The sequence below is a fragment of the Typha angustifolia genome, chromosome 7 (genome assembly GCF_048772165.1).
Source record: "Typha angustifolia cultivar Huaian chromosome 7, ASM4877216v1, whole genome shotgun sequence".
NCBI classification, from domain to species: Eukaryota; Viridiplantae; Streptophyta; class Magnoliopsida; order Poales; family Typhaceae; genus Typha; species Typha angustifolia.
The window spans coordinates 11873722-11898980 of NC_133245.1; the positions used below are offsets into that span (position 1 = coordinate 11873722).

A 25259-nucleotide genomic window follows, 5' to 3' on the forward strand; every position below is an offset into this window, starting at 1 on the left:
AGATCATTTTAACCTCCTTTGAATTTTAGACAACTCGAAATTCTAACATGAGTACGTTCAAACAATCTTCAAAATCTTGACATTATGAAAATTTCAATCTAGAAACATTCAAACTCAGCTCTCGTGGAACACTAAGAATGTTAAGTCCTATTCAAAATGCAAGAGGAGGGTGTTCGAATGACATTTGTGAAAAACTCCTATGAACTTTTTATGCGAAATAACCTATAATCTTCAGGAAAACTTGTGTGCCACTGCTCATACAATAAATAACTAGATGTAAACAATTTTATTTTGATCAAAATTGCCGATTACATAAATACTAATACATATAATACCACTTTTAACTGACTATCTTTAACTCAAGAACCTATTTGTTATCTTAATACCGTAAAAAATTTAGTGTTAAGTAGCAAGAGCTTACGGTACCATAAGAAACTCACTGATCAAAATATGTCTTTTAATACACTTCTAACCAACAAGCTTGCTTGAATATTCAAGATATTTCTATCTTACAAGCCATAATATAGTAAATAACACAACACATGAAGAGTACCTCCGTACAATGTTCAAATCTATAATAAAAAATTCATAGTCTGAAATGTGATATTGCAGATTTTCCATCCAACCCTTTAGAGTAATAGTACTTCATGAAGTCCCTAACAAGTGTTTCTCTATACAGAGGAGGGTTCTCCTCAGATAAGAGCTCCTTGATTGGGCCATATATCCTTGTAGAAGATGGATGGAAGTGGGTACTAAAGAAACAAGCAATTGAAATTCTTGGGCCCTCCTTCTTGGCCAGCACTCTGTGCTCTACACTCTTGAACCTATCATTGGAGATTAGCTGAAGCATATGCCAAAATAAGAAGAGAATTTTAGGTGATCCGAATTAGTTTACAACAATGAAAATAGTAGATAACTAGTTGACTCAAAATATTTAGATAACGGAGTAGTAATGCATAATATCATTTGGTAGAAATAAGATATAGCATGGATGCTGTAGAATTAAGGTGGAATTATTATTGTCACTGCATTCAAAAAAATTTATAATTGCCATTGAAATCGCAAGCTATTTTAAAAATATTACATTATGTTAGTTAAATCTAATTAATTATAGTTAAACCTGAATTTAAATTACAAAAAAGACTATTTTGTTATAATTAAAATTGCTTAAAATTGTTTAAAATCTGTAGTTGATAGACTGATATCATGGGACAAGAAAAGATACTATTTTTTATGCAAGACAAAAAATCATTGATGAATATGTTACAATTTAAACTCCAGGATATTTTAGTCATTTATGTAAAATTGTTAAATTTATCAATCATTTATTAGGGATATTTTATAAATATTTTTGTTACAAACTAATCAAGAGGGACAATTATTGAAAGAGTCAAAAAGATTTTTTTCAGTTGCAATTATGATCTTCAATTATGATCTTCAATTATGATCTTTTTAAAAATAATGTCCTGGTAATATGATAATTAAAAGTTTTACAATTATGTAAAAGAAAACTCTTAACATTTTGGAGGCAAGCTAGCTTGATACTTGGGTGAGCCCAGCTCAAGTCCATGTTAGCTGGTCTTAATTTTGAACCGACCTACTCGACGCGTTTACACCTCCTATTATGATAAGCTAGACTCGAAATAAATATCAAGCCTAAACCAATGAATCAAGTCGATATTGATCAAGCCTTAGTTATTTGACAACCATATTAAAGAACAAGTTTTATACAAATGGACAGATTAATTTAAGAAGAAGGAGAAAAAAAAAAAAAAGAATTGCATACCGAACATTTCTTTTTAAATTTTATCCAATCTCACCTGTAGGAGATCGCCTATATTTACCACGAGTGCTCCAGGAATAGGAGGAACATCAATCCACTGGTCTTCATGAAGAATCTGAAGCCCACCGACATGATCTTGGAGGAGAACGGTTAGAAATCCAGAGTCCGAATGCCTGCTTGTCCCAATGGCGAGCTCGGGCTCAGGACACGGAGGATAATAATGGCACAGTAGAATTTGCCCTTGGATGCAGTCAATGTCCGTTAGATAGCTCGGACTAAGTCCGAGTGCCTCTGAGAGTAACTCGAATAAAGTATTCCCTAATCCCTTGACATGCTCAGAGTACTCTAGAAGTGCTTCCCTACAATTTGAGCAGAAAAATTCTCATGCTTAATCATATAAGAGATCGTTTGGATCCGAGTAAATATATCAAAATAAGAATAAGGATAGCATCTAGGAAAAATTCCACGATAAATTTTTTAATTTTTTTATTTTTAATCTTTCTTGTTTGCTTCCAAATTAAATCGGTGCTATCGATGCAAACCTGCAAGAATCCGGCAGCTCGTCGGGGGCCGGTGGGTCCGGCGCCATGCGGCAGTAGAGGGTGTCCCTCCAGTTGGCGACGCGCGATTGGTACAGGTCGAAGTTGCAGTGGTACTTCACCGCCCTCCCCGGCTCGCGTGAGTAGAGCCGCCTCTTCACCTCCTCCCTCTCCCCCTCGTGGAACCCGCGCACCGCCGCCGCCGCCGCCTCTATCGACAACGTGGGAACCGCGTGGCCCACCACCTGGAAGAACCCCCACTGCTCCCCCGCCCGCCTCACCGCCTCCACTGCCTGCTCCCGGTCGCCCCCGAGGTCAACCACGGGGATCTCAAGGGTTCCCCCTCCTCCCGCCGCCTCGGCGTCCACGCGTTCCCCGGGAGGGAGGAGGAAGATGCGGGGGAGCTCGGCGATGCCTGCGGCGACGAGGCCGCGGACGCCGGCTCTGGTAGCGTCGAGGGCTCTCAGGTCGGCCGTCCGATCGTAATCAGCAGACACCATGATTCGTGTCCTTCGACCCTGGCAATAGAGCAGGAAATACGAAGTGGTGGAGTGGAAAGAGGGTGATTCCGTGATAATTTTTTCTTTAATTTAAGTTGACAACTGAGACCAACGCTAAGATAAAATATCTTTGGATTTCTTTTAAATATAGAAACTAATTGTCCTTTTCGATACTTTGGACATTTGCATATAACCCCATCTTATAATAAAATTACGGTTAACACCGTATATTTTTTACTATTGTCAAATTAAACCTTATAATTTATATTTGTTAGTTAACTCAATCTAAATTATACTTATCTATACTCAACTCAATATAATTATTTAATACAACTTAACCCAACTCAACCCTACCTAGCCTAGCCTAATCCAACCCAGCCCATTTTATACTCAATCTATCACACAACCAAGATCAATTTTTCGCATGAAAATGACTGGATACCTTTCTAAAAACTAAAAACTAAAAACTCAGGCCATGCTTAAATAAAATATGATATCCAAGCTATTCTAATATGTGGATAAGAAGATAGAGATGCTGCAAGAGAAAAACTTACTTTTTATTAATTACAAGAAGTAATCACAAAAGAAAGGAAGAGAGAAAGAAATAGGAACAAAGTTGAAGAAAGAACAAAGGATATTTTAGTTACTATTTTAAATTTATTAAATTTGATAGAAATTTCTTATGTGCCTAAATGGTGTTAATTTAAATATAACATGAAGTATTTTCTATACATATTTATTAAATTGTGAGACTTCATGTGTAAATTTCAAAACTTAGGGTGTTATATGCATATTTCCGTTGATATTTTTATAAATTCCATTGCAGCGTCAAACTTCCTTATATCATCTTTTGCTTGTTTTCTTGCGATTCTTTTGACTATGTTTGACTTCACTGGGATTTGGAGTCTATCTCTCATCTCCTCCACAAATTATAGCAGAACTTGATGAGATTAGATATAAAAATTAGAGTTTGTATCATTTTACTAAATGGAGAAGAATATAGTAATTGAGCAACTCCAACTACATACACGTCATCCATGACTCAGCCTCCACTAAAATAGTAAGGGTATTTTACATAATTTTTATATTTTTTCTAAATATTATAATTGCTATTAAAATTTAAATTTTTTTTAGAATTATCTTTATAATTAGTTTTTAATATACTAGTCCTTATAAAAATGACAGACTATTCACAATAGGTCATTCTTAAAGCTAACAAAAACATATAATTAACTAAAATACTCTTCTTTCTTAAAGTTTGGAGTGCAAAATATACATTAATAATTTGTCTCAAATTAAAAATTATTTGTGGTATTATGTTATTGCCAAACTTGGATAGTTTTTATACTATTTTAAATAATTTCTGCAAGGGCAGAATAAATATTTTAATCTCAATTTTATTACGATTAGTAGAGTTTTAAGTAACGGAATGATATTTTTTGAAGAAGGACGATTATTTAGATTATGATATTTTGGATAATATAGTGGTAATTATAATATTTTAAAAGTTTTTAGTGATAATTATGTAAAAATCTCAAATAAATTATAGTGTAACAACTAAAAATAAACAATTAGTGTAATGACTAAAAATAAACAATCACACGTGCTCTTTCTTTTCTCTTCTTCTCTTTCCCTTATCCGCAAGCCTCTATTTACACTTCCTTCTCACCGAGTCAAAGCCATTGCTGAAGTGTCGTCAAGCAAGCGAACCTCGTTGTTCGTTCCAACCCTCCTCTCCTATTTCCTATTAATCTAAGTTTTAATGTGTAATTTGCTCTCTAGCCCTCTCTTTTGTCATTTATCTTTCTTCCTAGGTAGATTTTGCTCCGAAATGGAGGTGCCACCAGCAACAACGGGAGGAGAAGATGTGCATCAGCGGAGGGCATCATCGTCGAAGGTGTCGGAGCCGGAGGAAGTAAATCAACCCGCAGCGGGTCAAAGAAATCCCAAGGAGGCCAACAGAACCTGGGCTTCAGTAGCGGCGGGGAGCAGATCAGGCCGTCGGAAACCGGGAGCAATACCGGCAGAGATCCTGGCAAAATTACGAGACCAGCTGGAGGATAGTGTGGTGATCGACCCTGAGGTGCTGGAGACATGTCGGAACAGATGGAAACTAGCACTCTTCGGTAGATTCCTGGGCAAGGGCCTACCGCTGGCTTGGATGAAATCTATGGTAGCAAAACTCTGGACAGGGATAGAAGGTTTCTCAATCTCCGACATGGAGGAGGGATATTATGTATTCAGATTCGAGAAAGCTGAGGACTTGGATCATGTGCTGATAAATGGACCATGGACAGTCCAAGGACAAGTTCTCAACCTCATCCCATGGCGAAATAACTTCCGGCCGTCCCCGGAGGCTTTCACGACAGCACCGGTCTGGATACAGCTGCACAATCTACCACAGGAATACTAGGAACTAGAGGCACTCATCCCAGTAGCAGCATTCTTTGGCAGACCGTTAAGAGTGGATGAAACAACCCTAGTGAAAAAAAATAAATCCCTAGATACACGTATGTATCTAACCTCTAGGCAATGATATTTCTCGTTTGCTTAAGTAAAAGTCGGAAGAAATATTAAAAACGAAAGTAGAGATGAACGCTAAGATTTTAACGTGGAAAAACCCAAAATGGGAAAAAAAACCACGGATCCAAACTCGGATCAAAACCAATCACTATAATAGTAGCAGTTACAAGACTGACTCACAAAACACCCCGTCGATCCAAACGACTTTGTTTCTCTCAGTCTTGATCGCTAGAACTCACGATTCACTGCTTCTTGTGATTGAAGTCCAATCTCAGTAGCCCTCGAGATTGATCTTTCGTCTAGATCACCCTTAAGACGAAAGATTAAATTCTTGTAGATGAGTGGAACATTGTTAGTTGAAGAATCGATGTAGCCTCAAGAAGTCTCCTTCAATAATATTTCTTCCACTACCCTAAAGTTAGGGTTTCATAATCCTTATATATGATCTCCAAGATATTTCCAAATCCAAGTAATAGTCGTACTCACGAAAATCCAATAAATTGCAAACTTCATAGGTGCGTTCGAACGCGGCCCGAGTGCGTTCGAACGGCCTAACTTAATCTCACTTGCGTTCGAACGGGCCCAAGTGCGTTCGAACGCGACAGCTTGAATTCTTCAGGTTGCGTTCGAACGCGTTTGTGAACGCTGCTCTCGGTCTGTGTGAACGCAGTACCCGCGTTCGAACGCGTTTGTGAACGCGGCTCTCTGTCTGTGTGAACGCAATGCCCGCGTTCGAACGCGTTTGTGAACGCGGCTCTCTGTCTGTGTGAACGCAGTGCCCGCGTTCGAACGCGTTTGTGAACGCACCGCGTTCGAACGCGTTTGTGAACGCGGTGTGAACTCAACAGCTTTTCTCCAATAACCTTGCAATTCTTCAGACCAGAGATATTCTAGACTTGTGTAAGGCTCATATACATGTAAAAAATACACTTAGAATATTTTGTACACAATTGCCAACAAATAAAAACCTAACACCTAGACCACTCCAGAAGCCATTTCGCTCAGGTGTGCATCGAGGTAGACCTCAGCAAACCTCTGAAAACAGCGGTATGGCTCGGACAAAAGGAAGACAGGGTTGATCAAAGAGTGCAGTATGAAAGCCTCCCTAAATTCTGCTTCGCGTGCGGGAGGATCGGGCATAAGGCTGAAGAGTGCGGCTTCACGGCTACAGCACAAGGGAAGGAGTCGCCGGTGACTAAAGACGGCGAGGGAGGAGGTGAACAGCGAAGTACTAACCCAAACCGGAGAAAGGACGGCAAGGAAGAGGACAGCGGCTATTATGGACCTTGGTGCACCGTCCAAAGGAAGCCGAGATGGCAGGCTACCCAGAGAGGAAAACAATCCGGTTACGCATACCGTACCCCGGTAGGGGATGGGAAAGATCAGGAACCCATGGGTAAGAGGAAAGAAGGGGAGAAAAAGCCAGGCGAGCCGTATCAATTCCCAAAGGGTTACATGGGGCACGGCAAGGAAAGAAGGGCAAGCCAGCAAGGAGATGTCCATCAGCAGGCCAGAAACGGAAGAAAACCGGAAGCTGGTCTAGGTACAGGAAGACGTCCCCGTCAACCGCAAGAGTACCATGCAGACCATGCGTACGCAGAGAAGATGAAGCCGGGGGCAGAGGCGTAGCAAGGAGAAGGAAGAGCAAGGAAGGGTGCCTCGTACCAGAGGCCATGCACGTCAGGTGGAGTAGAAATAAAAAATCAATCGGCGGGGCCCATGTCAAGTAAGAAAGCCAGTGATGAGAAGCAGAAGGAAGTACGGGTGGACGAGCCAGAAGGCGACACCGATGCTGAACAATTAATGCCAGACGTGTCGGTATCGGACGGCAGAGAACACAACCCGCCAGGTGTAGGGGAGGCGAGGGGAAGAACTGCAATGGTCCAAGGGATATCTGTCTTGTTGGGCTCAGGAGACCAGAGGGCACAACGGTCTACCTATGTCAAAACAAAGAAAAGTGCTGGCGGTGAGCGGTGGAACACCAGCGACTATCCGGCTCAATTCGTCCAAGATGGACTGGTCGCAGCAGGCTTCACCCCGACCGCAGTGAAACAAACTAAACCACCAGGGAATCATGGTGAAACGGTGGCCAGAGTTAAGAGGTGTCTACTCTTGGAAGATCGGGAGGCGGACAACAAGGAAGGAGATGCCAGATACCTGCAGCTTGCCCTGGTGGCAAACAAAGTTAAAGAAACTCTCGGGGATGAGGAAATGGAGACGGAGCTGGAAGAGGAGAATACCAACAGAGGTGGACATGACATACCCACCTCTAAGAGAGGTCGGTTGCACTGACAGGCTGTCGGCCAGCCATCCCTTAAGGTTTAACAATGTTAAAAACCTTAGTGTGGAGCTGCAGAGGTGCCCGCAAGAAAGAGGCACTAGACCGTTGTAGAGTCATGATCCGGGACCATAACCTGGAAATGCTGGCCTTGCTAGAAACGCACACCAGCTGGTTGGAGGCGGAGCAGGTGGCGAAGAAGATTGGAAGAGGATGGGCGTGGTTCGCTATCCCCGCGCAAGGCAGGTCGGGCGGCATCCTGATCCTGTGGAAGAAGGAGCTTGGCTGGGTGAACGTAGCTACCGTATCAAGATATGCAGCTCACCTGACCATAACCCTAACGTCGGGACGATCCTGGATTTGGACCATCGTCTATGCCAGCACCCTTCTGGAAGGCCAGAAAGAACTTTGGGAGGAGCTGAAGAACATTGCCTGTCTAGACAAGCCATGGGTGATTATTGGTGACTTCAACGCCTTCCTGTCCCGCCAGGAGAAGCGGAGCAGTGCTGAAGTCACGCTAGGGCCGAAGGCAAAGGCTTTTGCGAAGTTTGTAGACGAGACGAGGCTGTGCGACTTAGGGTTTGAAGGCATCCCTTTCACCTGGTGCAACAACCAACAAGGATCCCGACGCATCTGGATCCGGCTTGACAGAGCCCTAGGCAACACGGAATGGGTAAGCGAGCACCCAGACTGCAGAGTCCAGCACCTGGATAGGGGTGCCTTGGACCATGCCCCGCTGCTCCTCAAGGTTCCAGCAGCCATGGAAAGGATCAAGCGACCATTCCGATTCGAGCTCCTCTGGATGGAGTATGAGGAGTGCCAGAACATTGTAAAGGAAACCTGGGCGAGGCACGCCGGAGGCAATCCAATGCATGCATTCTCCCACCGGTTGAGTGCTTTGAGAAAAACCTTAAGCACCTGGAACCGTGAGGCGGTCGGAAGTGTGGAAAGGCGGCTAACGGACACAAACACCAAGCTGGCAGACCTAGAAGAGCTAGATGCCAACGGCCAGCTGTCGGAGGAGGACATGCAGAGGATGAGAAGCTTATACAACTGCAAAATAGCCCTGAACAGACAGCTTAATATCAAATGGTTGCAAAGATCTCGGCTTAGGTGGACGGAGGACGGGGACCGAAACACCAAATTCTTTCATATCTCGGCAACAATCAGAAGAAAGCGTAACAAGATCTCTGGCATCATGGACGGCGAGGATAGATGGGTGCAGGCGCCGGAGGAAGTGAACCAAATCTTTACGTCCTTCTACCAAAGCCTATGGGCGGAAGCGGATGTGCCTGACGGTAGGAGATCGGAATGGCCCTCCCTTCCCAAAATTTCGAGCGCCGAAGCGGTGGCCCTAGAGTTGCCAGTGACGGAGGAGGAGATCAAGGAAGCGGTCTGGAGCCTGCCGCGAGGAAAGGCCCCGGGCCCGGACGGGATGCAAGCGGAAGTCTACACTCAGTACTGGGACACCATGGGCGGTGGCCTCTGCCAGGCAGTAGGTCATTTCTTCAGCAACGCAAGAATGCCGCAAGCTTGGGGTGACACCTTCATAACCCTGATCCCGAAGAAGGAGCTCCCAATGAAGGTGGCGGACTTCAGACCCATTGCACTGTGCAATGTCATATACAAAGTAATAGCGAAGATCATGGTAAGCCGCCTAAAGAAGATGTTGGCCAACATCATCGGCCCGGAGCAGGCGGCTTTCGTGGCAGGCCGAAGTACGAGGACAATACGCTGGCAGCTCAGGAGGTGGCTCACTCAATGGCGACCGACAAGGGAGGAAACCCTATTATGATGATCAAAATGGATATGGAGAAGGCGTATGATCGGGTAAGCTGGCAGGCGGTGACCGGCGTGCTGCAGCGGATGGGTTTCCCCCCGCGGTGGTGCAACTGGGTGCAGGCGTGTATTGCTTCCCCAAGGTTCGCCTTGCTGATCAACGGGTGTCCGTCTAAATGGATCACACCCCGGAGCGGCCTGAGACAAGGAGATCCGCTATCTCCCTACCTCTTCATCATCGTCACACAAGTCCTATCGAGGATCATTAACGAGAAGGTAGATAGAGGCCTGCTGAGCGGCTATCGGGTTGGAGATGTGCATCTGTCCCACCTGCTCTATGCAGATGATCTGTTGCTCATGGCGGAAGCTTCTACGACTAATGCCAGCAACATTCTAGATAGCCTGAGCCGGTACGAACTCATCACCAATCAGCGGGTAAACTACAGCAAATCGGAGCTCTATCTGCCAAGCAGGATCGGGCCCGATGAAGGCAGACAGCTTAGCGTCCAACTAGGCTTGCAGGTGGCAGGCATGCCATTCAAATACCTAGGGGTGCTTATCTCAGGACGGAGAGTGAAGGTGAAGGAGTAGCAGGAGCTGGTGGAGCGAATCGGCAAGCGGCTAGCTGGCTGGAAAGGGTCGCTCCTTTCTCAAGCAGGCAAGCTAACCCTGATCAACGCTGCGCTACTAGCGATCCCAGCTTACTGGCTGGGAAGCACGTGGGTGCCGGACAGGGTTCTGGAGGAGATAACCAAAAAAGCTCGAAACTTTCTGTGGAAGAATAACGATGGCCACGGCCTTCACCTGGTGAACTGGGAGCAGGTGACTACGACGAAGCGGCAGGGCGGACTGGGTGTCCGTCGTCTAAAAGAGGCTCGAACCGCGCATCTGGGCAAGCTGGTTTTCAAAATGTTAAACAGAGAGCCGACGCCTTGGATCAGAATCATGCAGGCTAAGTATGGGTTGCTGCACCCATGGTTGATCCCGAAGAGCAAAAATCCATCCTGGATGTGGAGGGCGCTAACAAAAACCGCCAAGCAGCTCAGAACGGGCTGCGGAGTACTGATAGGGAACGGGCGAAACACGAGCGCCGCCTATGACCCCTGGCTACACGAGATCCCGTGGTGCAGGCAACCGAAGGAATGGGCGAATGCAGTCATGGAAGAAAATCTGCGTGTGGTGGATATCACCAACGGCAGGCAATGGACCACGGCGAGACTAACTAGGGAGGCCGGAGCTGAGATGGCTTACAAAATAGCAACATTCCCTATGGGTGCCGCCACCAGTGAGGACAGATGGATCTGGTGGCCGCACCCAAGGGGAACCCCAACGGTTAAAGCCATATACTACTCTCTTCTTCCTCAGAGTGACCAACGATGGGAAGGCTGGAGAAACCTCTAGCGGCTTCCGGTCGCCCCGCGGATCAGAGTCTTCTGCTGGAAACTTCTGTGGGGTAGGCTCCCAACGAGTGCTTACCTTCACTATATCCATGTGGGTGCCGAGGAACGATGCGCAATGTGCGGGTTGTTTTCGGAAACGACCGACCATCTCATGTTTACGTGTAGATACAGTCGAGAGGTGTGGGAGCTGCTACGTTCCAGTGAAGGGGTGGAGACAGCGTTGATAGACCAAGACTGGATCACGAGAGAGTGGTGTACAACCAAAGAGAATGATCGCCGGATCAAAGGGAAGATTGCCTGCACGCTGTGGGCTCTATGGAAAAGTAGAAACGAAGTGGTGTTTGGCCGGAAGAGGAGGACGGAGCTAGCAGTGGTCCGATCTGCCGTCGCGATGGCGGAGGAGTATGGGCTCAAGACAAAAGAGAAGCCTGGGAAGACAAGGATGAGGAGGAAGAGATGGGAACCACCGGACCCGGGCTAGACTAAAGCCAACACAGACGGATCGTTCAAGCCAGGCGCATACCAAGGAGGTGCAGCGACAATCCTCCGAAATGCTGAAAGGGAGCTAGTCCAGGCGGCATGGGAGCCGTGCCCGAGCGACTCGGCGTTGCAAACCGAGCTCTGGGCCATCAGAATGGCCCTGCAGGTGGCGAGCAGAGAAAGCAGTTTGGTGATAGAAACGGACTGCTCAGAGGCCATCAGATGCATGCAGCAGGTGGACCACTGTCCATGGCGAGTCCGCAATCTAGCGCAGGAGTGCGCGGAGCTAGCAAAAGAATTCGTGGAAGTCAGGCTTGCCCACGTAGGGAGGGAAGCCAATGCAGTGGCAGACTGGGCAGCAGCGAAGGCGAGGGTGGCCTCTGGCTACTGCTACGCAGAGCGGCTAAGCCAGGTTCCATCTGAGCTGTGTAATCTTCTAACTGTCGACGCGGCAACGCCTCGACCGTCTATTAATATATAGCTGGTCACAGCTCTTTGGCTTTCAAAAAAAAAAAAAAAAAGATTAGCTGGGCAGTGACCTCGTGCCAACTCGGAAGGCTTCATCTCGATGTTTATGTGTGGGTGGTACTCTCTAGTTATTATTATATCACTTAGGTGAGGCTACACTAAGTAATCTCTTCTAGCTAGGGTTTAGGGTTAATCGGGTTGTCTCCACCATCGTCTCTAGTACTCTCTATCCAGCTAGGAATTCTCTCCTTCGTGAGATGGAGTTCTTGGTGTCATCCATTAGTACCCTTGTGGCTTAATTTACCAAGTGGTACTCTTCATAGTCGCTAACCATGGAGTATAAATCGAGCGCCGATGGCCGGCTTGGCCAGCCACTCTCCAACTTGTGACAACTATTGTGGCTATGAGCTAGGATGGGTTCATTATCACCTGTGGCAAAAACCACTAACAACTTCTCCTCCTAATCGTCGAGTTTCTTCTCACTGAGATGAATATCGTACTTTATCATAGGTTATGTTAGTAAGCTCATGTGTCCCTTCCCGACTTGTTGGAGTTGTTGGGTGTGTTAGTCTAAGCCACTAGCGACGGTGTTCACCTCCTCGTGCTTATTGGTTGCTCGCGCTGAGGGCGCCACGTGCCCCCCAGCCACCGGACCAGCTAGCCGCGGCGGGCCTCGCCGATGCTGCAGCCGCTGTCACCCTCCCTCTCCACCACCTCTCTCTCCCTCCTTATATATCTCACCCTAAAGATCTATCACTCGCTCTCGTTCCACTCCTTCCCTCTCCTCAAACTCTCTCTCGCGCGCGCATATTCATCGACGTCGGCCACCTTGGAGCCTCGTCGTCGCCGCCAACCAGTCCTTGCCGGTGAGCTCCTCCCTTCTCTCTCGGTTTGCTTCTCAAGCTTGGGTTCGCCGGGACCGAGCCTCCCGTGACGGCTGGCCAGCAGTGGTCGAGCCCCTCCTCGCCTACCCAACTTCCCCCTCTCTTCCCTTCTTCTTCTTCTTACCCTCCTCCTTTTCTTCTTCCTCGATTCGTCTTCTTCCCCTGCTGCAGTAGCGCTGGGCTCAGCCCAACACTACAGCAAACAGCACTGGGCTCGATTTCTCTCTTTTTATTTTTTTAAATTATGTCATTTGATTTTTAAAGTTAAGGGAAATGAATTTATTTAGATAGTTAATTATTTTTATAATTTACACCCACTAATATAATTATCAGCTAAGTTAGTATAATAATTTATTGATTATAATTATATATATTTGCATATAAATGTATCTATAGTTTAAGCATTGTTATCAGATTAATGTGTATACTTTTATTGATACTAATCTTATACTTATGTTCATATTTTATATAATTATTTTTAGCATCTTATTATTATCTACTATTTTGTATAAAATGAAATGCTAAGCTTACGTATTATTTTTACATAACTGGATAATGACTAATTTACATATAATTAATGATTAATTAAACAAGAGTAAGAATTACAAAATAATAATTAATAAGACTGTTTATAATTATACTTTCATAAATCATATAAATGGACGTTGTTTGTTGTATACAAAAAAGAGATAAATTATTATATACTTACTCAATAATTAGCAAATTATTATTCTTATTAAATAAATATAAATTATGGTAATAGCATATTAATATGATCGTAATAAATTTATCATATGAATTTAATTAATTTTATACTTAATAAACTATCATATTTTATTTGAATGGAATATAATATGATAAATAACTAACTTTATATTATATAAATATTTTCATATCTCGAACCTCTTATTTGAAACTCCTAAGGACTCTTCTAGCGACGAGTTGATGCTTAGTTAACGAACATGAGAGATACATATTTTGTATCTTTTGATTAGACTATGAATAGTTTTATATCTTAGATAGCTTTCCCATATCATGATATATTATCTATTTATATATGTGCATTCTATTTTATCTTCTAGCATGGTTATATGATCATATATATATATATATATAGATGATTCAAATGGGCATATTTTTATTATTTATTTGTTAGGTCGATATCAAGCATGAGTATGCCAATGATTAAGAAATGCTTAGAGATATATTATGCAATATTTTATTAGTTAAGTTGATTTGTAGTGTGAGTAGGCATGTAATAGATATATAATTAGAGACTATATTGCATTATATATATTTCTTTCGATTTTTTTATAACCTAAATTTTTTATATGCATGACTTCTTATAGTATTGAATAAATACATATGACCTATTATTAAGAAGAAAATCAAGAAATTATATATATGTAATATGATTGCTAGAATAGTATTTGGTCTAGACTAATAATAGACATACTTTTAGCGTATAACAAATTATGGTTACGGCTGATGATTATATTCTTAACCTATGATAGGATATAACTATCATTGATATATCCTTAGCGTATGATAGGTTATAATTATTATTGAGATACTCTTAGCATATAGCAAGATATGACTATTACTAAGATCTCCTTAGCATATGATAAGGTACGATTATCTTTAGAGATACTATTAGCATATGGTAGGATATGTTTTGAGCTTATAGCATGATAGTAGGATATATATTGAGTTTGAGCCCAAGTACCATGGTCCAGCATAATAGATGATATTCAGAATTAAGACTAATGAGTATGATTGTGAAAGATCTATGGATTATATCTAATTTTTGACATGCATCATATATCATTACTGATAAGACTATCACTTGATCATAATTGTTATACATCATATATTGTTATATTTGGTGATGTTATATTATAATTTTATCATAGACATATATTTGTTTAAAGATATAATATGTCATTCATGAAATAATACTAATTATTTAATAATATATATACATGCTTATACATAATATCATGCTCCTTTTTTATTTATCTTATCTAGTATATGATTTATTTTCTGTCTGACATCACTAATTCGAGATAAAGTACATTCACTAAGTCTTTAGCTTATGACTCTCTTTATTTATTTTTTCTAACGGCCCTAAATATGTGGTATGTAATAGCGACTTGAGATATCTTAAGGATATATTTTAGAATGAAGATGATGTAAGTTATAGATGTGAGATGGTATAAAAAATAACTTGTGTAGAAATTGAGTTATATCGATATTTTATATATTTGTTTTCCACTATATTAGACTATGAGTTATATAATAGCAAATGTTGTACATATTGGACGATTGTGTTAGTTGTATTACATGTATGTTGATGGTTTATCGTGGTCTGTGTGGGTTCTGTCATATTATATAGTAGTCTAGCATGATTATTATAGATTTGAATATTAATATGTTAACATATTTATTTGGATAATAGTATGATTTATCTTAAGATAAATTATGTTAGTACATGTGCGTGTCCCCCCTCTCCCCCTCCCTCCAACTAAAAACTTATTATTGAATAAAATAATGTAGAAGAGGAGAGTGGGAGAAAGAGAAATTGAGAAGATAGAAGGTGTCTAGCTACTCAAACCCTAGAAAGGTAGCACTAAAGGAGGCAAAATTTACCTCCTAGAGAAAAAAAAAAATTTAAATGGATCCCTTATAATGAAAAATATTTTGTAATAATAATTGATAGAGTAAAATATATTTTTAATAATAAGTAATAGTAATATAGTAAAATATTTTGCCTAAACATTTTTCTATAATGTTCAGAGTCAAAATTACTACTAAAGTTTTGTATCCGAATTATGTTAAACTATATCCTTATTGGCAACTGGGTATTCCACATCTTACCATAGAAATTTTCTTATAAGAGTCCAAAAGTGTCTCAAATGCATAGACTTTTTCCGAGCAAAAGCTACAATCGCAAGTTTTTTTCCACAGCATGGCCTCTAACTGCAGTACAAACTGCGTTAATCTTTACAACCGGGGCTCCAAATTCTAGTATCCACTATAAGAATTTTGGTGGGCCTTAAGCAATTGCCTAGCTTGCTTTCTAATTAGCTTCGTTTAACAAAGAAGTTAACTCATACCAGAAAAATAATTCTGATTCACCTTAGAGCCCCAGCACCAAACCACCAACCATATATTTGACTCTGTTTCCACGTTACCTTAGTATATTAAAATTAGATCATCAAACACAAAGCAACAAGCTGCACGTCAGTTTCTGAAATACTTGCATCGAAACTTTCTTCATGGCTGAGAGTTGACCACAGTGGAGTTGTAATACTCTAAACCCCCTTTAACCAATTGAGACTTCCCAGCAACTTACGAAATTAAAATTTTAATTTTTTTCAGACGAAAAATCCAATTTTAAAAGGGAAAATTAGCGTCAGCACAAATACCCGTAAGGAAACTATCAGAAGATCCAACGGCTGTCCTGGACCAACATTCCTTGATCAGTGAGTAAAGTCGTCGACGACGGCTCTAATTTCAAAATTCCGAACTTGGATTCCGCACCGCCACCTTATAGAAATAAACTATGCGGAACTCGCATACGAAGTTGTCATCCACTATGCCGACATCCGCATAGAAGCAACGGGTGGCGTTCCTGTAATTTCTGGAGAGATCCAGAGGCAATTCTTTTCGCTGCCCGGCCTAAGGTCATTTTGATCGCCATGGGCTTTAAATAGGGCTTCTCTGGAGTCTGGAGCGGTACCTTCCAGTATAGATTCCAAACTTGGAGCCTTCTCTCTTCTCTAAAGCCCACCCCACCCCACTCGCAAAGGTTTGTAGATCGAAGCAAGCGAGAGATCTCTGTAGGCTTTTTCTCGGAGATGGGGTTTGTATCCTTCGCTGGAAGAGTTCTCTTCGCCTCCGTCTTCCTCCTCTCGGCTTACCAGGAGTAAGATCTCCTGCTCCTTGATCCTATCTCTGTTTACATCTGTTTCTTTGTAGATCTTCTCTTGTGTTTGCTCGAGTTCGTCTGGTAGAGTTTGTTCTCTTCCGCGATGGGATTAGGTTTGGGGTTCGTTCAGAGGGTGCTAGGGTTTTGTGGTTTTAAGGCGTTTGAGTGAGTTTTGGTGGGTTTGCGCAATGAAATTTTGGATTTTTTTTCTAAGTACGAACTTGTTATGCTATGGATCTGGGGTTTAGTTGGACAAAATGGTAATATTGCTTGGATCTGGTGGTTCTATTTGCTATTTTGATTCTTTATGTGCTCTATTTGAGTTCCTGTTGAGATTGTGAGCGAATGTTTTTGCCAAGTTTCTCTTTTTATTCTTTTTAATCCTGATTTGTGTTTATCTTTCCATAGATGTATTGTCCTTACTATGACCTGAACTTATTGCTAGGCTTAAGATTGTGAAGATTATTATTTAATGGAGAAAGAAAGAATTCGTCAACCTCATGCCTGTAAGCGAGAAAATGCTTGTTAGCGATAGCTCTTGGATTTATGGATGCTGAGAATATAGTACTTGTTATCAAGAAATAGATATATAGAAGTTTAGTAAGGAAAGACAAGGTGTGCGATATGTATATATTGTTATGGTTGGCTATGATGCATTTGGTCTCTACTCCTAAGCTTCTTTGTGTGACTTAGTTTCTTTTATTTGCAGCCAGTAGTAAGGATGCTCTACCCCTATGTAATTCACTTCTAAAAGTAAGGCTCCACAGCAATAATTTGTAGTTTCGAAGATCTTCCTGTAACACTCTCTAGGATCTAAGTTATTTGAATCACAGTTAGGTGGATTTTTTTTTGTGTGTGTGTATTTAATGTGATTGCATACTTGTATCTGAGTTGACTTGCATCTTTCTCTCTTATCTTCTGACACTCTTTCCTTATATCAACTTTGATAATATTATATTCTCAATTTAGGTCTAGAAAGGAATCATTTTTTCCTTCAAAGACTATGCTATGTATGCTGATGTAGTCATTGCTCTCTGTATCAGGACAGTGATTATATTCAATATTCCAAGAAAATCAACTTAACAGTCTAGCTTTAGGTGGTTACTATTGGCTGCGTAATTTACGTTTTTTTCACTTCCACTTTTATGAGGTGTTTTTTTTTATTTTTCTTGGTGCTGGTTGTTGGTCAGTTTGTTAGTTAGCTTTAATTAGTTAAATTTAAACTGATTCATGCTTCGCTCAACATTGGGATGAGTCTAATAGCTTCATATGGTTACAAAGTAATGGCCATCACTTTGCCTGTTTTCCTTCAGAATTTAACTTGGGTTAATTTTTCAGATTGGATGATTCTACAAGCTTTTGTCTTCTCCCTGCATTAGTAACTCCTGCTTGTATAAACTGATATTTTAGCTTTTTCTGGAGGTTCTAGGAATGTAGTCATACGGTGATTTAAACATGCATCTCTGGAAGCATAATTGTAGTTAATTTGAAGTTTCACCTTCTTAACATGAAGTTACAATTACAAGCATAATACTTTTAAGTTTCTATGTACATATTTACAATATTTTTTATCCTTTGCTGCTGAAAATTGTGTCAATGTGGTTAACATTAGCTGATGTAATCTGGCATGGATTGTCATTTGTCTGATTTGTTTTATTTGTGTATCTTGTTGCTCATTGCCGATGTCATATGTGCAGGTTTAGTGAATTTGGAGTTGATGGAGGACCAGCAGCAAAGGCTCTCAGGCCAAAATTCAACCTTTTTGTTAAACATGTTTCCTCCCATCTCGGTGTAGCTGTGCCAGACATTGAAGTGTGAACTTGCTGTGTCTAAAGACATTTTTAGGTTTTTTTTGTAGATAGTCGGTTGTAACGGAAGTATTTTGTCAAACTTTGTTTCAGATGAAGCATGTGATTGCAACTACCACAGCTCTGAAAGGACTTGGAGGTCTTTTATTTATCTTCAGCAGCTCATTTGGAGCTTATCTCTTGGTTAGTGTTCTTTTATCATGCTGGCTAAGTTTTATTATTTTACCGAATCTTTACTATGGTTAGTAAGTGCTCACTAAACTGGTCTTTAAATTAACCTAAACTACACGCAAACACAGCCTTTTACAGTTACTAATGTAGTAGGTATTGATAAACTCTGTTTCGTATGAAGAAAATGAAATCCTTTTGAAATGGGAGAATTTCCTACTCTCTTATGGGGTTGATTGAAGGCATTCCATTATAATGATTATTTCTTCTTGAAAGTTTTCTATTTCTGCTGGAGCTTAGACAGTTCACATTTACTTTAAACTGACCAGATCAGTTCAAGTGTTGGATGTTTCATTAAGATTGTCTGGTTGGATTAAGTTTTAACTTTTCAAACCCAAAACAGGCTAGTCCTGATGTACTATGATATCTAAGTCTTAAAGCATTATTTTGATGTGGAATATGCTTATCTTAAGTTGCGTTGTCACATGGGTGATGTGAAAGAGTAAGAAGAAGTGATGATTGAACTAATTTATTTAACATATAGTTTTGTTATTACGTCATATTTCCCTGGTTTAGTTGGTTCTTATCATTTATTTCTTCATTATATATGAGTAGTTCTTTGTTGTGAACCAGCCTAGAGCCGGTTGGTTTAGTCGAGTCAGAGTTAGTCTAGTTGAGTAGAGTTAGTCTAGTTGAGTAGAGTTTAGTCTACAGTTGTTTAGAGAGCAAGTAACTTAGCATGGGATAGCCACTATAAAAATGGTGTGGTAAACACCCCAAAGAGGGAATAAGAATTACCCTAATATTCCCTTTCCTTGCACTCTCTCTCTCACTTCAATTGGTGGCAACCCCAAGGCCACCAGCTGAACCCACGCACGCCAGCCTCCTATCTTACTCTTCCCCTTCACTCACGTGATCCACACCATCCCCTCACCCATCTAATGTTCAAATTATATCTCCATTTGTCTCACCAAAATGGATTAGTTGGTACTAGAAATGTTAGATCACTTTCATAGTCCTTGAACTTCTGTGTAATCATGGTTGGGGATGCATTCAGTTTATCTATCAATTTAACATTATGAAACAAAGAAGATGACAAAGTCAATCAATGAACAAATGGTACTGTCTGTAAAGCAGTTTATATAGAAACTTTGATCATGCCTATTGTTAATCATGATATTGCTAGCATGACATGATTTATTTTGCAAAATCTTCTTTTTTTAATGCTTTTGCAAATCATAATTATGTTATTCTAAAAAATTCCGTCAAGGAAATTTGATTAGATTGTTGTGGAATGATGGTTTATATATATAGTACATCATTTTTATGCTTGTATTCATGTGTGTATAGGTGTGTATATTGGTTATTTTGATTTCTTGATTTCAATTAAGTGAAACATTTTGTGTGTACAGCTGCTTTACTTGGCATTTATAACTCCCGTTGTTTATGACTTCTACAACTATGACATTGAGAGGACAGAGTTTGTTTCGCTTTTTATCAAGTTTACACAGGTGGGCTAATCTCTCTCTCTCTCTCTCTCTCTCTCTCTCTCTCTCTCCCCCCCTACAATTTTATTCGTTTGGTTTTGGGGATTTAAATTCTTCCAGCAAATTAGTAAATTGTAAAGCTTTTTGTATTGCAGAATTTGGCTCTCTTTGGTGCACTTCTCTTCTTCTTGGGGATGAAGAACTCTATTCCAAAACGACAATCCAAGAAGAAGGTGTCAAAGTCAAAAACAAATTAAATCGAGGTGTTAGTACTATGTTGGAAAATCTACAACAGCCATGTCATTTTCAATTTCTCTTGATACATATATTGGATTTTTATTTGAAGGGTGTGGCCCTTCTGAAATGTGAATGGCAGATCAGGAGTTGTTGGCTGGTGTGCATCATTATTATAGACCTTACCTTTGGTTCAGGGATTATAGGTTTTGTTTCTGTAGGTTGAAGCTCGCTTCTTACTTTGTTTCGAATCATTGGCACTACTAAAATTCATCTCTTTATTTTCTGGGACCAAGTTTATGGTAATTCTTATTCGGGCTTGCAATTAACATTGATATCATGAGAATGGTTCAAACTTTATAGCGTTCAGTTTGTGAGCTTATTTTATATTTTGACTAGAAAATATTCTCCTTGTGAGATATATAATTCCTAGAGAAATTGTATATCACATTGCATTTTCCTGTTTCTTCATTTTCTAGTATATACTATATTCTGATTATATTTTCCTTGAGCCTTGTATTCGCTTGTTCAGCTTCTGTGGGAAGAGAATGCCAAATGAAATTATTTTGCATGACCAGTGCATCTCTTCATGACCAGTGCATTTCTTCTATGTACATGCTCAAATATGAAGTTGGAATGTAAATTAACTTTAAAGTTTAAGCCTGTAAATATGGAGTAATTGTCAAACATAGACTGCTCATGCAATTTTATTCTGCACTGATCTATGAGAAGTTGGGTATTTGTAGGGGCTTTGTAAACTAGCCTGAGATCTTTATCTCAAGCTGAGCCCTCAGGCTGATCCAGTCTCAAACAAACTCATTTTCAAATCCAAGAATGATATGTCTGATTATTTAGAATTCATAGATTATGACCTAAAATGTAGTTCTTACCATATAATATTATAGTATAATTATTCTGTATCTATTCCTAGTTTTACTATATAAATAGTATATATAATTCTCTCCATGTTGGGTATTGGTACTATGTAAAGGTTATTTGGTAAGCATAGTATCAACATTAAGATCAATAAATATAATCGCAAAACTATTGCAGTAAAATAAGTTATGTGGTATATGTTAAACATGCTATTATGCAAGCAATACATCAACATGGCAATTGACCCACATGATTCTATCGTACTATATATAAGGTCATAGTCGTAACAACACACTTCTCTACCCTCTCAACATTCCCTTAGACTCTCTTCTCTCCCTTGTCTCCTATAAGCTCTGTACTAAAGTGCAGGAAACGATGGTTATCTTCAATTAACGATGTGGCAACGTTGCCGACCTTGAAAATGAAAGGAAAGGAAGAAGAAAGATAAGGAGAGGGAGTGGGAGTTTGCGCGGGGAATGGCTAGCTGATGATGTCGTCGGAGGGTGACGACGACAATGACATCTACGACAAGAGTATCTAGTAAGGAGGTTGAGCCGAATGGGAAAGGAAAAAAAGAAAATTAAAATGTGAAAAATGAAAGAAAGGAAAATTTCTAGGCCCCATTCACTCGTGGAATAAGATTTATTCTAGAAGAAATATTTTAATTTTTAATACAAGAATAAAATAGTTTATATCAATGCAAACAATTATAATGGTTGGTTGGATATTAGTATAAGGAGTAATAATTATATTAATGTGTCATAAAGTTGATATTAAAATATTAAAGAATATTAGATCTGAAAAAAAAAATAGAATTATCTTGTCTTGTTCTCTCTTGAATTATTTGATATATTGAACCAAACCAAGATTATACTCAAGATTGGATTGTATGAATTTACTACATAATTTATATTGGAAATTGGTGATGTTTTATATCATATGATGAAAAAGACTTTTGATTGGATGTAAAGTTGTAGTAATACATTTTATATCAAATGATTGCCTTTCGAGAAAAAAAAGATAGGAGAGAGAAGGAATCTCAAATGTGAGTGAATTGATATATAACTAAATTATATCTAATCTAAGGGTAAAATAATAATTGCGACTTATTAAATTATTTTTTAAAAATTGTATGTAAAAATATAAGAGAAAATGATGAGTTACTATTTAAGAAGATGCTAAGTTGTTGTTTAGTTATTACACTAGAATAAGAAGGTTTATTTTAAAAGAAATCTATTCCTATTCTATAAGTGAATGAGGGCTATGAATCGCGATCATTGGTGGTAGAAAATGTACCAATTTGCCCACGACGTTCTTTAAAAAAAAATCAAGGGGAAAAGAAGAAAGGTGACTTCCTTGACTTGAGCAATCAACGGCAAGTAGAGTCCCCCTCCTTGATCAATGGCAGCCCACAATGGTGAAGGAGTTGCGACCGCTCAAACCACCAATACTAGAAGCTTGGTCTCATGGAGAGTAACCTTACTAGCCCAAAAAAAATGTAGGAACAACAGCGATGATATTCGCAAGCACGCTAAGGAGCAAGCAAAAAATGTTCACATGGCTTACTCTCACCCAAAGGTTAAGTTGGTTGGTGGAAGATACCACCAGTAAAGCAACACCTGGAGGAAGCTTCCAGGGTCGATGCCATGCTGAACATCAGTTGTCGGCCGGCGAATTTGATCAGACAAAAAGAAATAGAAAATCGATGATATAACCATTTTATTAGATAAAAATAAAATTAAACATAAGAAGGTCAAAATCACTAACGGAAGAAAAGGATTGAGTGCTCGGAGGGGTCCAATGGCTCACAGATGACAAGTGCCCTCCTTCAACAGAGACAGGAAAGAGGAGAAAAAAAAATAGAGAGAAAGGAAAAGGAGAAAAATAGAGTAAGAGATATAGATTAAAAAAATTAGGGATTAAGTAACAACCCGATTCGAAATCTCATTGAAGATTTTGGATCAAAACATATCGAGACAAAGGCGTGCAAGGTTGGGGGGAGGGGGGGGAGATATTATGGCGCACGTGTGCCTCAATTCTTGTTAAGGATATTACACCAAAACCCTAACATGTCCTCCTTTTCCTCAGTTGTGCTTGTGAGGAAGGAGATGAAGTGAGTGGAGTCACTTGTTCGTGGACTAGTTGTAGGAAGTTGTAGCCCAAGCCTAGCTCGGGTTAGGCCCAACGGCCTAACCTGTTTCCTTGGTGTTCGATTACAGTTTTGAGCTGCAACCCATTCCATCTTTGGATTGTGAGTTGGCCCAAAGTTATTTATGCTCGTAGTAAATTATTTTTAGGGATATATTTATTAAAGTAGGGTGATATAAAAATTAACTATGTTGATTATCATATTGATATTAAATTTACAATGAAGCTCTTAGATTGTTCACCCTAGAGAATAACAGTTATAACCCGAGTTAATTTTAAGGTAATTATTTCTGTTGATAATTACAAATGGATTAATATAACAGATAAGGAATCCATTTTTGTGTTAATTACTTATAATAACTCTTTTGATAGGTAAAACGTTGGCTGGATAAATAAATGCAATTAAATCTATAATGATTGTTCGTGACATAGCTAAGTAATTAGTTCTAAATAAGTTTTGTACTTATGCTTCGATTACTTTCATATTGTGGTAGATCTCTTGCCATACTGAGAGGATTTTCGTGACGTAGAGGAAGCAAATTATTAAGAAGTGATTTCAGGCAAGTGACTTTTTTATAATCTAAAGACAGTATAAGCATGATGTGATGATGTTAGCATTTTAATACTATAGTAATATCATGATATCCATGTTCATGTGTTATTTATTAGCATTAATGCACTATTACTTTATGAGGATTGAATACATGTTTTGCACATTGTATGCGTTTTAGCTATAATGATCATGATATGTGTATTAAACATTACACTATATACATGTATCACTAAGTAGTTTTGGATCCCTATCTCAATGATAACTGTGTACTCACTCAGCTAAGGTTAGAGGTCGAGTGTATATATATATTTGTCTATACTTGAGATAATAAGTCCTAGGAAAACAATCAAGTAAACCATACGTCGGGTTTGAGTAGGCGTGTTTACTGTCGAGTATAGAGATCGGACACTTATTGATCTTAAAAATAATAATTGTGAAGTAGGACATAGCTCTAATGGTACCCAATGACATAGAGTTAGGGCGTTCCTCCAAATAGGGGCTTGTGATTTTAGGCATGGGTGTAGTGATGAATGTGAAGATGCGTTACGAATTGTGTCCTTAGTCTGAGGCCACAGACAATTAATCATATGTAATGTCTCTAGACATGTACAAACAACATTACTAGTAGAAATTTATCTCTCCTCATTGAATATAATATGGAAGCTCTAGGAGAGCATGTGATATTATTAATTCCCATGAACTTGAGACTCTGGAAAAATATGTTGCTATCAGTTATATCTTATTTATCGATGAACCCTCGTCATTAAATTTATGAGTTCAATATTATTGCATTTTATATTATACCATTCTCATATTGTAGAAGCATATAATTGTTGGGCATTATGCTCACCACTCTTTAATGGAATATTTTTTCTTTAGATTAAGAGATGCAATTGAGGTTATGAAGAAGTAAGCGATGACTAGCTAGATTGTTATTTAGTTTTCTGTATTAATCGTGTTGCCCTAGTGTTGGTATTTATCTAATTTTAGATATGTTATGGACATGTATTTTAGAGGCTTGTTGCCGTCTGTAATAAATTTGGATAGTCTTTGTTGAATTAAATTTTTATTAATTTTAGCTTATTGTTTGAGATTCCATATGAAAATATTTGACCAACAGATCACGTGAGAATCACGTGGCTTTTATTCACATGAGGAGCATGTGAATACAGTGCTGGGTAAATCATTTGGGTTATACTTATAAATTTTTTTTTATACCAAATTGTTTTTAGTTGGTTTGAATAAGAGCCATTTATTTATTTTGACACCCGTAGCATTTGCACTCAAAAAACTAAGTTTTTAAATAATAAAATTAAATATTTATATGTAATTTCTACATAAATTGTGTGTATTCTACTATAAAAGTTGTGTATTTAGTGTAGAAAATCAATGCACTCAACTTTCAAGAGTCTACTTTTGC

At 39.7% G+C, this 25259-nt stretch overlaps 2 protein-coding genes across 2 annotated transcripts; one reads left to right on the top strand and one right to left on the bottom strand.

Annotated features, from left to right (window-relative positions):
- Positions 1–417: 417 nt before the first annotated feature.
- Positions 418–2927, bottom strand: LOC140763846 (1-aminocyclopropane-1-carboxylate oxidase homolog 1-like). The gene is made up of 3 exons (XM_073102211.1): positions 2326–2927; positions 1821–2142; positions 418–841 (listed from the first exon to the last, which is right to left on the bottom strand). The coding sequence occupies exons 1-3, from the start codon at positions 2820–2822 to the stop codon at positions 587–589; spliced, it is 1074 nt and encodes a 357-aa protein (XP_072958312.1). The 5' UTR covers positions 2823–2927; the 3' UTR covers positions 418–586.
- A 13434-nt stretch (positions 2928–16361) lies between these two features.
- On the top strand, positions 16362–20591 carry LOC140763983 (uncharacterized). Its single transcript, XM_073102384.1, has 5 exons — positions 16362–16562; positions 18263–18377; positions 18467–18556; positions 19954–20052; positions 20184–20591. Exons 1-5 carry the CDS (start codon positions 16495–16497, stop codon positions 20283–20285), a joined length of 474 nt encoding a protein of 157 aa, XP_072958485.1. The 5' UTR covers positions 16362–16494; the 3' UTR covers positions 20286–20591.
- The last annotated feature ends 4668 nt before the right edge of the window (positions 20592–25259 follow it).